Source organism: Lissotriton helveticus, chromosome 9, assembly GCF_964261635.1.
Source record: "Lissotriton helveticus chromosome 9, aLisHel1.1, whole genome shotgun sequence".
NCBI classification, from domain to species: domain Eukaryota; kingdom Metazoa; phylum Chordata; class Amphibia; order Caudata; family Salamandridae; genus Lissotriton; species Lissotriton helveticus.
Genome location: NC_136070.1, coordinates 987,573,742 through 987,591,508, shown reverse-complemented (window position 1 = coordinate 987,591,508; position 17,767 = coordinate 987,573,742). Strand labels below are relative to the sequence as shown.

General features: G+C 47.1%; 1 protein-coding gene across 1 annotated transcript in view; it reads left to right on the top strand.

Annotated features, from left to right (window-relative positions):
- The window catches only part of DOCK3 (dedicator of cytokinesis 3), a 1,382,531-nt gene that overhangs the window by 1,306,900 nt on the left and 57,864 nt on the right, over positions 1-17,767 (top strand). The window contains exons 47-49 of the mRNA XM_078661294.1: positions 11,742-11,877; positions 11,992-12,139; positions 12,460-12,578. Coding sequence (XP_078517420.1) covers positions 11,742-11,877; positions 11,992-12,139; positions 12,460-12,578 — 403 coding nt within the window. The remainder of the gene's footprint in view (positions 1-11,741; positions 11,878-11,991; positions 12,140-12,459; positions 12,579-17,767) is intronic.

Below are 17,767 nucleotides of genomic sequence, written 5' to 3'. Positions count from 1 at the left end.
GAGTCTGCTGTTGAGGTATTCCGGGCCTCTGTTGTGGAGTGCTTTGTGTGCGTGGGTGAGCAATCTGAAAGAGATCCTTTTGCTGACGGGGAGCCAGTGGAGATTTTTCAGGTGGGTTGAGATGTGGCTGTGACGAGGAATGCTGAGGATGAGTCGTGCGGAGGCGTTTTGTATGCGCTGGAGTCGGTTCTGGAGTTTGACAGTTCTTCCAGCGTAGAGGGCGTTCCCGTAGTCCAGTCGGCTGGTGACGAGGGCCTGGGTGACTGTTCTTCTGGTTTCGGTGGGGATCCATTGGAAGATCTTCCAGACCATGCGCAGGGTGTTGAAGCATGAGGATGAGACGGCGTTGACTTGTTTGGTCATTGTGAGCGAGGAGTCCAGGATAAAGCCCAGGTTGCGAGCGTGGTCCGTGGGTGTCGGTGCAGCGCCCAACGCCGAGCGCCACCAGGAGTTGTCCCATGCTGAGGGGGCTTGTCCGAGGATGAGGACCTCTGTTTTGTCCGAGTTAAGTTTGAGGCGGCTGCGCTTCATCCAGTCTGCTACCTCTTTCATTCCTTCCTGGAAGTTGTTTTTGGCGGTGGCTGGGTCCTTGGTGAGGGAGAGTATCAGCTGGGTGTCGTCGGCATATGAGATGTGTTAGACTTGGGCCTTAGGGCAGGTTCACCCCTAATCTTTTTGCCTTTATTTGTGACCCTGTGTAGTGATTTTTGGGTCTTGGCGCACTTTTTCCCTGTGTCCCAGAGTGAAAGTGCGTGCGTGTAGTATGGCTGGCCTGCCCTCCCATAGGAATGCATGGGGAATGTGTGTGCCCTGGTAGTTCCTGATGTGTGGGGAGTGCAGGCTCGAGTTTAGTATGTATGAACTCGTGAGAGCGAATGCTGCAAGATGGTGTCTGCGGCATGTATGTGTCTAGAAGGGAAGTGCTACTTCTGGACATTGATGTATGTGTGCCGTGAGGGTACTGGAGCGTGATTGGCTGGAGCTGGCTGGCATGCCAGGCTCCAGGAAGTCTGGATGGGTCTGCCCGGTGGTGAGTGTGAGATCAGCATGAGTGATGTGTGGGAGGAGTAGATCTGTGTCCTGGATGGGCTGGGTTTTTCCCCACACAATGCTGGCTCCGCCCCCCTGTGGTTTGTCTAATGACCCTAGCCTCCCCAGTGAATGAAAGGGGTGGTTGGGCCATCAAGGGTACTCCCAAGCCAGCTGCAACTGGTTTCCCCCCACCCTGCACCTCCTAACAAAGGAATTCATGGTATAAAAATGGGGCTGTGTCCCCACAGAAGTTGTTCTACTTTGGGATCATTGCCAGAGGGGGCTTTGCTGCTGCTGGGGCCAGGAGGACCGCCACTTGGCTTGTCTCCCTGCCTGGAGACCCAGTGTGCTGGCTCTGGCCCTGCCTTGCCCCTCTGCCTGCCTCTAGACCTTTCTGGAGCTTTGCTGTGCCTGGAGGCACTCTGATTTTGATTTATAGCGCTAGGCGCGCTTTTATTTCCTTGAAGCGCTGAGCGCGCTTCTCCTTTGCTCCCAGAGCGCTTGGGAGCGCTTTATTGACATTGCCGGTGCCCACCCGGCAGTGGAGCCGATCTCGCCGATTTTCGGCGTAGCGAGTGCCACCTCGCTTTATCTTTTAATTGGGGAGCCGGTGCCACCCGGCATTGCCCCGTGTTCTTTTATTGATTGCGAGCCGGAGCCCACCCGGCATCGCCCGTGATCACCGCCGCAGCCCGGGGACGCAAGGAAGCAGCCGCTGACGTCACAGCCCGGCCGCGCTGGGATTGGCCCAGCCGGCCGAGCCTTCCGCCGCGTCATCCAGCCAGGCCAAAGGAGCAGGAAGCGGCCGGCGCGTCGTCCCGAGGCTCCCGATCGAGAGGAGAGCCCCGGAGTGGCAGAGGAGCCCCGAGCCGCCCAGCGACTCAGCCGGTGAGTGAGGCGGGAGAGTAGAGGAAGGGAGGAGGGCGTCGGGGCACGTTGTCGGTGCCCGCCCCTCCCCTTCTGTGTGCGGGCCGAGTGAGGCCCTAGCTGTGTCCGAGCCCAGAGAGGCTCTGTGGCATTTGAGTGAGCCCCGAGGCTCTGAGGGGCATTTTATTGATTTATTGAGCCACAGGAAGGCTCTCGCCCCAGCCATAGAGGATTTACGAGCCAGAGGAGCTCGTGGGGGGCACAGTTGTTCTTCGAGCCCAGCGAGGCTCATCGCCCTCATTGATTGCGAGCCAGAGAGGCTCTGGGGGCCATTTTAATTGATTAAGAGTGCTGAAGCTCTAATTTGCGCATTTGTTTTGCGAGCCCCTGAGAGGCTCCTTGTCCACCTTTTGTCCTTGAGCCCACGAGGCTCCAACGTTTGCCTAACTGTTATTTACAACTGTCCAGCACTTAGTGGACAGTTGCTACGTTTAGGCTTTGTGTTCTGTGCTGCCTGCGCAGGCCCCCTGACACTGAGACTCAGGGCATTTCAGCCCCTTTCGAGGCCAGTTGGCCTGAGGGACATTTCTAATGTTGTGCCATGTGCACCCTGCGCAATTTATGATTCCTGCTTATTTGATTTCTGCGCAAATGTTCTACCTGCACCTCTGAATGTGTTTTAATGTTTCATGTGCAATTGTTTGTTTTATCGCCTTTGCTAAAAGTGACCTGCTTAGGTGATTCTTTGTTCTTTTATTCCCCTTCGCTAAAAGTGACCTGCTTAGAGGAATGTTTGTTGTTACCTTTGCTAAAAGTGACCTGCTTAGGTAATTCTCTATGTGTTTATCCCCTTTGCTAAAAGTGACCTGCTTAGAGGATTGTTGGTGTCATTACCTTTGCTAAAAGTGACCTGCTTAGGTAATGCCTTGTGCTTTTATTTCCCTTTGCTAAAAGTGACCTGCTTAGAGGAAAGTTGATGTTTGATTGCCTTTGCTAAATGTTACTTGCCTAGGTGATTATTTTAGGTTTCCTTCCCTTTGCTAAATGTGACTTGCTTAGGTGATAGGTTTTCCTTCCATAGGTCCTGATGATAAGGTCCTAGTTCCCTGCGTGATTTCCCTACAGTGTTTAGGGTGGCGTAGGAGGTATTTTCCCTTTACCAGTAGTTACTGGTTGTATGCTACATTTTCTATTTCTGTGTTACAGTCATTATATGTTGATGTGCTAAAGCGTTATACCTACAAGTATTCATTCTAAAAAGTGCATACCCCTGACAGTGGTCCAGGTGGCCCTGTCCTGTACATAATCCCTTGTAAATCTTGCCCGTGCCTGTTGGCACATTGTAAAGTGTGTGTGTTATCTAATGTGTTTTTATTATTATAATACAAAGGCTATTTTTTTATATAACCTTGTGTGGAGTTTCCTTTGTGGTGGGCCTTTGGTTGTTGTCGCTGGGGTGCGCGCGCAAACGCTTTACACATCGCCTCTGAGATTAGCCTTGCTGCTCGCGCCACGTTACCTAGAGGGTGAGCGGGGGTTATCTTGGTGTGTGACTCCCTTGCCCTGACCTTGGAAATGGTGGTCTCTGACTGACCTTGGCGCAAGCCTTGGCCAGCCGGAGGTCCCGTTTCTAACAAGATGATATTGATGTTGTGCTTGCGTGCGATGGTGGTGAGGGGGCTCATGTAGATATTGAAGAGTGTTGGGCTGAGTGAGGATCCTTGGGGTACGCCGCAGATGATTTCGGTCGCCGAGGAGCGGAAGGGGGGGGAGTCGGACTCTCTGGGTTCTGCCGGTGAGGAATGAGGTGATCCATTCCAGGGTCTTCCCCTGGATTCCTGTGTCGTTGAGGCGGTGTATTGGGATGCGGTGGCATACGGTGTCAAAGGCTGCTGAGAGGTCCAAGAGGATGAGGGCGGCTGTTTCTCCGTCGTCCATCATGGTTCTGATGTCGTCTGTGGCTGCGATGAGGGCGGTCTCGGTGCTGTGGTTTGCTCGGAATCCGGACAGGGAAGGGTCGAGCGAGTTGTCCTCGAGGACCGCGGTCAGCTGTTTGTTGACGGTCTTCTCGATGACTTTAGCCGGGAAGGAGAGAAGTGAGATGGGCCGGAAGTTCTTGAGGTCCCTGGGGTCTGCGGAGGGTTTTTTCAGGAGGGTGTTGATCTCTGCGTGCTTCCAGCTCTCAGGGAAGGTGGCTGACGTGAAGGAGCTGTTTATGACGTTCTGCAGGTGAGGTGCGATAATGGTGTCGGCCTTGTTGAAGATGTGATGGGGGCACGGGTCGGAGGGGGAGCCGGAGTGGATGGTGTTCATGACGTGGATGGTATCTTCACTGCTGATGGGGGTCCAGGAGTTGATGGTGTTGGTGGGGGTCATAGGGCTGGTGTCCGGAGGTGGAGGTTGCGGTCCGAAGCTGTCGTGTATGTCTGCAATCTCGCGGTGAAAAAACGTGGCAAGGGAGTTGCAGAGGTCTTGCAAAGGGGTGATGTCGTTGTTGCTGGTGTTCGGGTTCGAGAACTCGTTGACGATGCTGAAGAGTTATTTGCTGTTGTGGGCGTTGTTGTCTAGTCGTTCCTTGAGCGATGTCCTCTTGGTGTTCCGGATCTGCTGATGGTATTCGCGGGAGGCGGATTATAGGGCTGTCAAGTTTTCCGTTGTCCGTTCTTTGCGCCAGGTCTTTTCGAGAGTTCGGCAGGCTTTCTTTGCTGCTTTGAGGGTGTCCGTGAACCATGAGGGTTTTCTGGTGGTGGTCTTGCTGTGGGTGTTCTTGGGTGGGGCGAGGTCGTTGGCGCAGTTGGTGATCCAATGTTCGAGGTTGAGCGCTGCAATTATCGTACATGGATATGTATGTCTGGTTTGAAAGTGCAGCTTTCACCGAACCTTTGAGCAATCACCAATATTATTTTACAGCTCTTTACTTCCACACAAATGCATATCCATTCCCATGCTATTTACTGTAATGCTTCACATTATCATACCACATTCCTATAAACCTGGATCTATTGACATTGCCACTGTTTGTTCATGCTGTGACAGTGGCAGGAAACACTACTTCTGATGGACATTTCCAACTGCAGACTACACACCCTTGCGAGTATCCCCCTTACGAATTTTCTTCACCAATTCCCTTGCGTGTCGGTTGTGCCATCTCTGGTGTTTGGGTTCCTCATGCGACAAATGCTATATGCCAAGCTCTACATCCTGGAGCATCGCCGAAAGACTCGAAAGGCCTGGTCCTCCTCGAAATTGAAGGTGCTGTTGTGTTCTCTTTCATGAGGCCGGTCTCTCAAGAACTCTTCTTCCGCATAGAAATCATCAGGCAAGTCATAGAATCAGAAGTAGCACAAGAAGCTTAAGCACGAATCCCCCTCCTCCCACCACTCCCACCACAAAGAGTCACATGCTGCCCAGGGTTCCTCTAAGTTACGGCCTCGGTCTTCAATATGTTTTCAGCCAAAGTTCCTAGGCCCTTCGTCGATGGTGCAGCAGAAGGAGGTCTACCTCCGATACCAACGTGTCCTATCATCCCATTCCGGGTTCAGCTCCGACTTTGTGGCCAAGGCCAAGACCAGAACCTAGACCCCTAAGTGATCTACGCTGTGACTCCAGATATTAAAGCCAGCACCGAGGTTGTTAAGCCACCATAACCTCCACCAAAATCATACTCATCTCATCCACTAGCACATTCAGATTTGGAGGTGCTTCCAATATGCCACAACCTGCCTGATCCTTATGATGATGACAGCTCACATGTTTATGGTGATGAAAACCTTTTCTTGGTTCCCAAAGACTCCTGTCGCCTCAATACCTCCCCAGACACCGGCCTTCAATCACCCACTCCTGTTATAGCCACAGAAGAGTCTGCCTCATCTGCAATGGTAATCAGGAGGGCAGCAGAGGTCTTAAGACTAAAACTTCCCACCACTGAGGTCACGTCCAATGTCTTCATGGTGATCCTGCAGCCAAGGCAGAACTCACAGGAGGCTCTTTTGCTGTTCATTGACAATAACTTCTGCGCAACTGGGTGAAACCAGGATTTTGCACACCAGTCACCAGAGAGATAATGAGGAGACATGGGCCTGCCCAGGGCGATCTTGCCTTTTTCCTGCAACATCCCTCACCAGAGAACCTAGTAATCTAGGTATTTACCAACAGACTTAATCCCAATGCGCTTCTGACTATCCCGCTGGGTAGAGAGTCGAACCGTATGGAGACGTTCATGAAGTGTTTGCTCTTCTCTGCTAGCCTTGTCCTACGTTCTGTTCATTCAACTTGCCTCCAGGATCACTGTTTGAATGTGTTATGGGACATGGTGGCGGGGATCATGCCATTTGTCCGGGAGGACCTTAGGATAAACCTTCAGCGCATCATACACAATAGTCAAGAAGTAGCCAAGTATGTTGTTTGCTCGATCCTGGAAACTACTGACTGCTTGGCTAGGGCAGTAGGGACAAGTGTGGTGCTTCAGGGCCATGCTTAGACTTGTTTCACGGGATTCTCCAATTATGTGTAACAATCTCTGATGGACATGTCATTTGACGGCACACTTCTTCAAAGACAAGGCAGACTCAGGCTTGGAGTGCTTCACATAAAACAAGGCCACTGTATGTTCCCTTGGACTAGCACCGGCTACGAGGCAGTTCCCGGAATAATTTCATCACTTTTAAAGGGTTTCCAGCAGAGGCCATACTAAACTTTGCCTCAGCAGCAACAGACCTCCCAAGCCTTTCGAAGCAGAGTTCAGGGATCCAACCACCAGTGTCCAGGCCCCCAGGTGCACTAGAGTATCCAATCCTCTGGCCCTGCACCCTACAGCCACCGTAAAACCACCGTCATTTGTTCTTGGAGGCCCACGGGTGCCCGTTGGGAGGTCAGACAGCCTATTACATCCACATATGGCACAGCATCACATCAGACCGATGGGTTCTCCAAATAATCCAAAATGGATGCGCCTTACCTTTCCTCTCCACCCATCTGAAAATGCCTCCTGCACCTCCATGCCTTTTCGATGATCACTTATCCATTCTGCAAAGGGAAGTTCAAGCTCTTTTGGACAAGGAAGCCATAGAGAGGGTGCCGGCATTAGAAAGTCAGGACTGGTTGTTACTCCCATTACTTCCTGGTGCCGAAGAAGGAGGGAGGCCTCCGCCATATCCTCGATCTTCGCCTTCTGAACTTTTTCCTCGCTAAGGAAACATTTAAAATTCTCACCCTGGCCCAAGTTCTATCTGCCGTGGATCCAGGAGATGGTAGATTTGGAACTGCACAATGCCTATTGGCATCAGCACTTTCAATTATCAGTGCTTCCCTTTGGCGTTACCAGTGTACCTTGTTTGGCTACGGAGGTAATAGTGGTGGTCACTGCCCACCTTTTGAGGTGGCACACCAGCCTTCCCATACCTCAACGACTGGTTGCTCAAGGCAGGTTTCACTTCAGACAGTCATGGATCACCTCCAGATGACAACCAACCTGTTGGCATTGCTAGTGTTTTTCATCACCATACCGAAATCACACCTGACTCCTTCACAGAGGCTCCACTTCATCTGAACCACCTTGGACATGAGGCTCTATAGAGCCTTCACTCTGCCTTAGCGAGTCCTGGACATTTGGACTATGATACTGATGTTTCAACCCTTGATCTGGGTCGCTGGGAGAGTGGTTCTGAGACTTCATATCCTCTTGGCTCTTTGCATCCTGCCATGGGCCATGCCAGGTGGCATATGTGAGCTCTGCAGTTGGATCTGAAGTCTCAGCACCTGGGAACATTTTGGATTCCATCCAGATGTTGGAGAAGAATGCAAAAGATCTGCATTGGTGGCTACTGAACTGCAGCTGGGTGAGTGGCAGACCCCTCTCCTTACCCCATTCTTGGCTAACTGTTGTGACCAATGCATTGTTGCTGGTTTGAGGTCATCTGTGAGCTGCCCCTTTGAGTGGACCTCCTGTCAAAGCAGCAGGGAAGAGTCCTGCATCTGAGCCTGCACAAACTAGACCTCTATTCTTGGAGATTGAGTTTCGACAGTTGATAGCTTTTGATCTACCAGAAATAGTGAGTGTCATCTTGGCAGGCAGGAGTCCCCCAAATAAAACAATCCAGACGGGAGGCAGGGAGAAGTTTGTTTTCTGGCTTTCTTCCACAAATATTCAACCTTTAGAGGCACAGTTGCCTGACATATTACTCTTTTGCTTATCCTTAGCCCACCAAGGCTTTGCGAAAAGTTAAAGATTTCTTTTTGGCTCATTATACCTTTTTTATGTTTACCTTATCAGACTTCTTTATTCATATCACCTGTTGTATAGGTTTTCTAAAAGAGCGGACCCATATGTTCCCACAACACGATTTGGGATTCCTCAGCGGCACCTAAGTCTGGTTCTCACGGTACTCATGTGCACCACATTTGAGCCAAAACACAGCTTCCATCTCTGATTGCTCACCTTAAAGACAACGTTTTTGATAGGGATGATGTCAGCTTGTCTCATGAGTGAACTACATGCACTGTCTGTCATCAACCATATAATACCTTCTTCCCAGACAAGGGTGTGCTCAGGACTAAAGCGGTACTTCTGCTCATAGTTGTCACACCTTTCCATATAGTACAGTGCATTACCCTACCAGCTTTCCTCCCCACACCTCATCCACCTACATAGAAAGAGAGACTTAATCACCTAGACCCAAAGAGAGCTTTACATTGATTGTATCATGGACCATCAGGTGGCCGATCAGCTCTTTGTAGGGTTCCCAGGGGCAAAAAAGGGAAATACTCTGCTGAGGAGAACTATATCTAGGTGAATTGTCTTGTGTTTCAAAATCTGCTATGGTTGGGCAAGAAACAACCCGCCTATGTGCTCATACTGCGAGATCAAAGGCTGTTACCAGTGCTCATGGTGTGCCAGTCTTGGACAGGAAACATCCTTTACCACGCAACTTTTACCACGCAGTGCTTTTACAACCCAGGTTTTACAACGAAAACCATTACAACGCATTGCACTGGGGGGCGCTAGGATAGGGAATAGTTTTAATTTACTATTCAACACCTTCCCTACTATCCACGGGGACTGGAGTTGGAATAGTAAATTAAACTATTCACTATCCAGCACCCCCCAAAGCAATGCGTTGTAAAGGCTTGCGTTGTAAAACTTGCGTTGTTACAGCATGCGTGGTAAAAGCATGCGTTGTAACAACGTACATCCGTCTTGGACATCTGCCCGGCTGCTATGTGGGCATCAGTTCACACATTCATGAAGCCTGCATAGTCAGGTACAATGGGAGGGGAATATTGCCCAATTTGTCCTGCAGGATTTCCTTGTCTGAACCATTCCACAGACCCACCATCTGGAAAGGTACTGCTTTGGTATCTCTTCACATGGTGAGAAATCTGCGGTTGGAAGTATCCATCAGAATAATAAGTTACTTAACCTTTGGTAACGGTCTTTGTGGTGGACATCCTATCTAATAACAGATTCCTCACTGACCCACCCGCCTTCATGTTTCGGGATATGAACTCTTTTATTCCATGCTAGTAAGATTCAGTCTTAGAAATCTGCATTCTGGAAAAATGTCATTACCAAGGCTCTTCGTCCAAGGCTGCAGACAGATATCTGAAAGAAACGGACATCAGCTGCAACTATGTAAGGACCCTGATGTAACATCCTTGTTTGGGGGAACCCACCTATTGACACCTATTGATGACACCTATTGATGCACAAGGAAATTGCTGAAGAAATTTCTCTGGATCCAGTCTGACACCAAAGGTATTCACAAGATGAGAAATCTACAGTTAGATAGCGCATCCACCAGAAAGACCATTACCGAAAGGAACTTGTTCTTCTGTCCCAGGTGTTGTACTGGTGTCAGGCGATGACAAATTGATGTAACAGCTATGGGCATTTAAATGGAACGACCCTATCTGAATCCTCTTTGGTGCTCAGGTGCTATGAGTCAGCACATGGTTGGAGTCATGCATACCTGTGCCATTTGCTAGACAGCTTTAGTTAATTGGATTTTTTGTGTTTTTGATATTTCACATCTTGAGTAAACATCCTCTGAGTAGAAGTTATATAGCTTGAACATGAAGTTAGACTTATTCTTCTGCAGGTCCTTCCGTCTCCACCAATAATACATCCTACCCTGTGGTTTACCCCAAGTATTCTGTCAATGGCAGAAATGTTCAAGAACTGGGTACACTGGCACCAGAAGTTCTATACCTGGCACAGTCATTTTTGGTGATGATGTGTGATGCACTGCTGATTAGCTATGTAGCTATATCTTCAAAGTTACTATTTCTTCTCCTTCCTTGTAGTAGTTAAGAAAGATGTACACAAGGCTAATAATGGACAATGTACCAGATAAAGATTACCTCCTACTGGTTTATCAGACAGAGGTAAGTCCTGTACAAATATAAACCAACTATATGTGTGAAAAGAGCCACATTTTATGGGGATTAGGATTTACAGGTAAATATTTCAGACTACCTTTTGTTATTTTCTATTTTTTTAAGGGAGAACAATCCATTTTCCTTAATGGCATTTTTTTCGGAAGTATTTAAGAAGTTGAGGTTCCTGGTAGGTAGTAAAATGAACCCAAAGAAGGCAATACAAATATTGATCTTAAATGCACCCCCTACATCCCCTAACATTGTTGTGTGTGGTAACAGTATTGCTTCCTCGCTTTACTCATTTTTTTGCGTTGTTGAGTACTGGTGTGGGGGCACTATAATTGAGGGTAGGAAGCAAAGAAAGTTAATATTGATGACCTTTATCATTGAACATCATCTGGATATGAATGCTGAATGAATAAAATCAATGCATTTTAAAAAAAGATTTTAAACACTTTTTTATCACTAGCATTCTTCCTTAATGTGAAAGGATAATTCAAGATGGGAATGTCTTGAGGAGTAAACAGAACTCAGAAAGCAAACATCATAAGATACATTAAGGGCCTCATTTAGATGGTTGTGGAAATGAGTGGGGCATGAAAAACCCCTTATCAAAGGTTTCATCTTAACAGTTTTCATTTTATTATGTGACTGAATGTCAGTAAACCTACTAACATAGTGGTAGTCACGGCTATTGTGCTAAGCATGCTCTTAATGCGGATCCAGAGATCTAACAGCAAAACCGAACAAATGTTGTATAAATACCATGTCATCATAAAAAAGCATCTGAGCTGTATTACTGAGGTAAATCCCTGTGATAAGTGATCCCTGAAAAATGTGCAAGTAGATAGACATGAGTGACTTCAACATCGTGCTTGCTTGCTGACTTCCAATCAAGCATTGACCAACAGCAGCCTTCGACATAGCCCAGTCTCTCATTTCCACTAGATCTAACTCACCATTATCTTTGTTCAGGAGAAATGCTGTGTAATTACCCTCTGTGGAACCAATTCGTTTTTCCTTCAGAATGAAGCACGAACAACCACTTCACCAGATCTCCTACCATTTATATAATGTATCCTCTGTTTGTGTCATGTCTCTCAACTTCCAAAATAGGCAATCTTGGGAACCGTATATCTCACACATCAATTGACCATTCTAATTCATTGTTAGATGTCCTTGTTTGTATTATATGAACTCCTCACTTACTAATGTTTAGATTTTTATTTTAATGATGTTGCTAACTCTTCATTTGATCTACTGTTAGTTCATCATTTTACGTGTGATTTTTTTGCCAAGCTTCCATGTAAAGCATTGTGTTGCCAAAGGGCCTTGTACGTGCTTTACAAAACATCATAATATAAAAAAATGAAATAAACAAACAATAAATAGATTATTACATCTTGAAATTTTATGAAGATAATTTGATCAGTCAATAGATTGTCCTTCCCTCTCTCTTTTTTCAGTCCTTTGAACATGCTGGGTTCTGTCCGACATTCCTCATCCTCGCTTTCCTCGCACACGTCCAGTGAGATGGGGAACTTGGTCATCTTGACCGACGGCTCTGTGGGCGAGGCCCCTGAGGATATATACCAGATGCAGGTGGGTGTGGTCTTCTGCTTTTACATAAAGGGTACACACTTTGAGAGCTGTGCAAGTGATGCTATTCAATTAGCAAGTGACTAGCCTCCTTCAAGTCTCTGATTTTCCCTGCAGCTTGTCTACCCTCACTCAAGGTACCAGGGATCTATCACCAATATGTCTGTGCTATCCTCATCCCAGGCCAGCCCCTCCACCTCCAGCCTGAGCTCCACGCACTCTGCACCATCCCAGCTGATCAACTCTGCACCCTCCAGCACACGAGGTAAGAGCAAAAAAGCTGTCAGATCTTCAGAATTAATCAAAGCTAACTTAGGCAATATTTGGAGCTGTGCAGGTTTTGGTAGAATGTTCCATTTTTAAAATCTTTTTTTGAACCAAAAATTACTTGGGGCGGGGTTTTGTAAAGTTTGGCAGGTATGGGACATCTGCCAAAATTGGCAGAAGTCTACTCCACCCTATTTAGAGTGTGAATATTAGCAGAAGCGGAAGACTTCATCGATGCAGGTGAGACAGATGAACAGGTCAAGGCTCAGTTTCACCTGTTTATATCCTCACTAATGGTATGTTTTTTCTTGTGTTTAGGCTCTCCTTCTCTGCCTGATAAGTACCGTCATGCCCGAGAAATGGTGATGCTGTTACCAGCTCACCGTGAGCGGCCCAGCAGCGCTATGTATCCTGCAGCAATCATGGAAAACGGGCAGGTAATCTTCTCAGTTTAGCTTCTGGTGGAAAAAACTATTTTTGGACTGGAAGAACATAGGAATAGTACATTTGATCAATAATGTGAGCTGTGTCTTTGTAATTCAGTTATATGATCTCTTTCTTTTTTTTTATAACATGAACAGTGTCTTTGTATGTGTTGTCTACCACACAGGGAGGGAGATTCACTAAGTTTTCACACAACGCAGGGCAACAAGCAAAGTGAGAGAGAGCAGAAATGCTCCATATCAACTCAGATATAGAGCACTTCTGATCCCTCCTAGCACTGGTGCACTGTGTGGGAACGTCCATGCTCCACCCGTTGAAAGCCTCCCTGGCACAAGATAACGCAACACAGCACCATGCGCTGCCTGTCTTATGATAGACCCAGTTCTTTTTGTTAGAGTCATAACCCTTTTCTGTACCTTGCTTACCCATCTATGGGAATCTTCCAATCTTGCGCCCAAATAATTCAAACTCATGTACCCTATCGAACGCCTCCTCCCCCCCTCGGAGAATACCTTACTCTTGGACAGTTTCCTCCTGGCACCGGAGACCATGTTCTTAGTTTTGTTACTGAATATTTCCAGGCTGCGCTCTAACGAGAAAGTGTTAAATGTGTCTAAGAGAACTGACCACAAGGAGTCTTCCATAATAACAAAGCCTCACCTGCAAAACAGAGACACAGGGGCATATATACAAGCCCCTATAGGCACAAGAACGTTACTTTCAGTAACATTCCTGTGGCGATAAACCCTTCGCCTTATTTACAAGACGGCATTAAGCCACGTTAAATAAGGTCCCCTTTCACGGTACAGATAGGGTGAAAGGGGCATGCAGTGGGTGTTGTGGTGGGTGTACTGAGTAACACCCATTGAATTCGATGCTGCCTCTTATTTACGAGGGTGGCGTTAATAGAAGGCAGTCCCAAAATTAAGACCAGAGAAAACCTGGTCTTTACATGACGAAACAAGGAGAAATGATTTATTTCTCCTCGTTTTGCTGTTTCTATGTGTGCTGCATTGTGCATCACACATAGAAACAGCAAATTGCCATGAAACATTGTTTATGTTCAGGAAGGGACACCTTCCTGCACATAAACAACCATTCCCTCAACGAAGGCACTCTTGCACTATGGTGCAAGGGTGCCTGTGTTGGTGCTAGGCAACTGAATTTAGCGCCAGTGCAGGAAGAAACGCGGGGGTGCATCGTATTGTTGTAAATAAGGCGCATCCCTCCATTTCTAAAGTCATGGAGCACGGTATTAACAATTTTGGAGCTAATACGTGCACCCCCACTTTCTTATGCATATCACCCATATTTTGTAATCCTTTACCTTTGGGGAGTCATTTTCGCTATTTAAAAGATAGGGGATGCAGTCATTATGCACAAAAGAAAGAGTGTGGGGGCAATAATCCCTGCGGAACCCCACTCTTGGGCAAAGCCACCCAAAGGTTTGCCCTTGGGACAAGCTCAAACGCAGCTCGTAGTTGTATTCATACTCCATAATAAATGGTATGAAAGTTAGCCTAAAGAAATCAATAGTGAAGTAGGTTTGCCTTTGGGGGAGTCATTTTCACTATTTAAAAGATAGGGGATGCAGTCATTTATGCACAAAAGAAAGAGTGTGGGGGCCAAAATACACCCTTGTCTTACTCCTCTCCTGATTTGAATGCCTTGCATCAGTTCCATAGAGTGGTCCCCACCTAACCCTCGCAAAGTTTTCTGTATAAAAAGCCTGTATTGGGGACAATAGTCCCTGCGGAACCCCGATCTTGGGCAAAGCCACACAAAGGTTTGCCCTTGGGACAAGATCACACTCAGCTCATAGTTGTATTCATACTCCATAATAAATGGTATGACAGTTAGCCTAAAAAATCAATAGTGATGTAAGTTAGAGGAAGAATAATAAAAAGGAAGAGTTGGTTCCTAGGTGGGAACCAATTAGAGTTGAGATCTGCTTACAGATACCTGGGTGTATTATTTGATGACATGGCCTCTTATCAACAGCTAAAAAAGATTTGAAGAGGAAAGCTACATCTTTAACCTTGGTCTTTCAGTCTTTACAAAGAATTCTAGCAGGACCAAGCTTTGACGCCTTATTAAAAGTCATCTCAGCAAAACTGATGCCCACCATTACATATGAAAGCAAAATCCTTCCAGGGAGAGATGATGTTCTGGTAAACACTAAGGATCGGATTACGATGTTTGAGGGACTGACACTGATGTGCCATCGGTGTCAATCCCAGCAACATCTATATTTGCGGTCAGACCGCTGCATTACGATGCAGTCGGGCGGACCGCATTACTCCACAATGGAGGCGGTGCCTTCTCAGGCACAGCTGTGGGCATTACGATCCACCTTTCCGCCATCCATTTCATTTCAGTTCTTCCATTGTTAAAGGGCTTGCGGAAAGGGACTTTTTTGGGGATGCTAGCAGGGCTCTGTCCCCCATTGCCCTCCACTATGGGCCCTGGGGGGCACATGTGGTGTCCCCCTAAATATCGTTGCATTGTGTGGCAGGCACAGCATGGTGCCTGCCACGGGCCATAGGGATGTTTAAAACATGGCTTTTGGCATTGGGACTTGTGCTGCAGCCCTTTTCCGGGCCGCAGCAAAAGCCTTACTGCAAAGAGGCCTGTTTACGACCCTCTCCATGGAGATTGGATCCTAATTTTGCGGTCGGGACCGCCAACTACCTGTCGGCTGGTCCCTTTACCGCAACGATGCAGGTTGGATGCTCGTCCGACCGGCATTGTAATTGGGCCCTATAGTTGTCAAAGGTTTTCAGATCACTATTTCGTCTTCCCCCAAATGTATCTCCAGCTCTGATAAGGTTAAAGTTCGGGTTAGTTAATCAATTGCTCACCAGAAAAGGGGCCCATATATAAACTTGGAATAGAATCAAGTCATCTTCTGACAATCAACAAGGCCAAGCTATATGGAAGGAACTACAACAGAATATGGATGTGCCAGCTTGTAGGTATCTTAATCAATCGATTGAAGAGCTAGGAATTCAATACCTATGGAAATATTCATACTCTCAAAACAGTTTTCAAAAAATATGTTAACTTATCAGTAAAGAAACTATCACTCTTTAAAGATAAAGAATTGCTGGCTACCAGATCTCATGCCTGGGACTTGATTAATAGATAAAAGACACTTGAGCAACAACTGAATCTGGAGGCAGCATGGTCACTTTCTTTAGAAATTGTTTTTGTGCATTACCAATATGGTTGCACCCCAGGAGAATACATTGGAAAAAGATGGAATAAGCCAAAAACAGAGTAGCTCTGCAGATTGTGTAAATCAGAAAAATAAAATATTATACTAATTGTATGCCTGTGCCCAGCTTTAGCGGAAGAACGACGATCAATGTTGAAAGCTTCATTCAATGAGTATGGTGTACAAACTTGCAAACAGGAAATACTGTTGAGTTTAAATCCATAAGATTCTATGCTGAACTGCTGATACGATACAGAAAAGGGGGTGGTGATGAACAGAGTGTCTGAATTAAGCAGACCACTCTTACCCAGTCCAAAGATCAGGGCTTGATCCATCACCGTTATTTATCTCACTGCCCCATCCCAGCTCAGAACCTGGCTATTTTTGCATATAGCCAAGTTCTGAGCTGGGATGGTGCAGTGAGCTAAAAAACGGTGATGATCAAGCCCTGATCAAGCCCTGATCTTTCGACTGGGTAAGAGTGGTCTGCTTAATTCAGGCACTCTGTTCATCACCACCCCCTTTTCTGAATCATTTTGTCCACCATAAGCGTGGAAGGGTATACTCAGATGTGAGTCCCTTGCTCATTGCACCATCAGGATTCAAGCAAGCCGGGCCGAAGACGCCTGAAATGGCAGAAACCGGTCCCCGGAAGCTTGTTTCCTTCCCAGTATAAGAATTGGCTTGGTAGTTTGGTTTGCCCTGTTCCCATCATGCACTGGGACAGGAACAGACTAATTTGCATATAGCCAAGTTCTGAGCTGGGATGGTGCAGTGAGCTAAAAAACGGTGATGGATCAAGCCCTGATCTTTCGACTGGGTAAGAGTGGTCTGCTTAATTCAGGCACTCTGTTCATCACCACCCCCTTTTCTGAATCATTTTGTCCACCATAAGCGTGGAAGGGTATACTCAGATGTGAGTCCCTTGCTCATTGCACCATCAGGATTCAAGCAAGCCGGGCCGAAGACGCCTGAAATGGCAGAAACCGGTCCCCGGAAGCTTGTTTCCTTCCCAGTATAAGAATTGGCTTGGTAGTTTGGTTTGCCCTGTTCCCATCATGCACTGGGACAGGAACAGACTAATTTGCATATAGCCAAGTTCTGAGCTGGGATGGTGCAGTGAGCTAAAAAACGGTGATGGATCAAGCCCTGATCTTTCGACTGGGTAAGAGTGGTCTGCTTAATTCAGGCACTCTGTTCATCACCACCCCCTTTTCTGAATCATTTTGTCCACCATAAGCGTGGAAGGGTATACTCAGATGTGAGTCCCTTGCTCATTGCACCATCAGGATTCAAGCAAGCCGGGCCAAAGACGCCTGAAATGGCAGAAACCGGTCCCCGGAAGCTTGTTTCCTTCCCAGTATAAGAATTGGCTTGGTAGTTTGGTTTGCCCTGTTCCCATCATGCACTGGGACAGGAACAGACTAATTTGCATATAGCCAAGTTCTGAGCTGGGATGGTGCAGTGAGCTAAAAAACGGTGATGGATCAAGCCCTGATCTTTCGACTGGGTAAGAGTGGTCTGCTTAATTCAGGCACTCTGTTCATCACCACCCCCTTTCCTGAATCATTTTGTCCACCATAAGCGTGGAAGGGTATACTCAGATGTGAGTCCCTTGCTCATTGCACCATCAGGATTCAAGCAAGCCGGGCCGAAGACGCCTGAAATGGCAGAAACCGGTCCCCGGAAGCTTGTTTCCTTCCCAGTATAAGAATTGGCTTGGTAGTTTGGTTTGCCCTGTTCCCATCATGCACTGGGACAGGAACAGACTAATTTGCATATAGCCAAGTTCTGAGCTGGGATGGTGCAGTGAGCTAAAAAACGGTGATGGATCAAGCCCTGATCTTTCGACTGGGTAAGAGTGGTCTGCTTAATTCAGGCACTCTGTTCATCACCACCCCCTTTTCTGAATCGAACTGCTGATACAGCATTTTTTTACAGTCTGCTGAGAAAACAATATTAGCT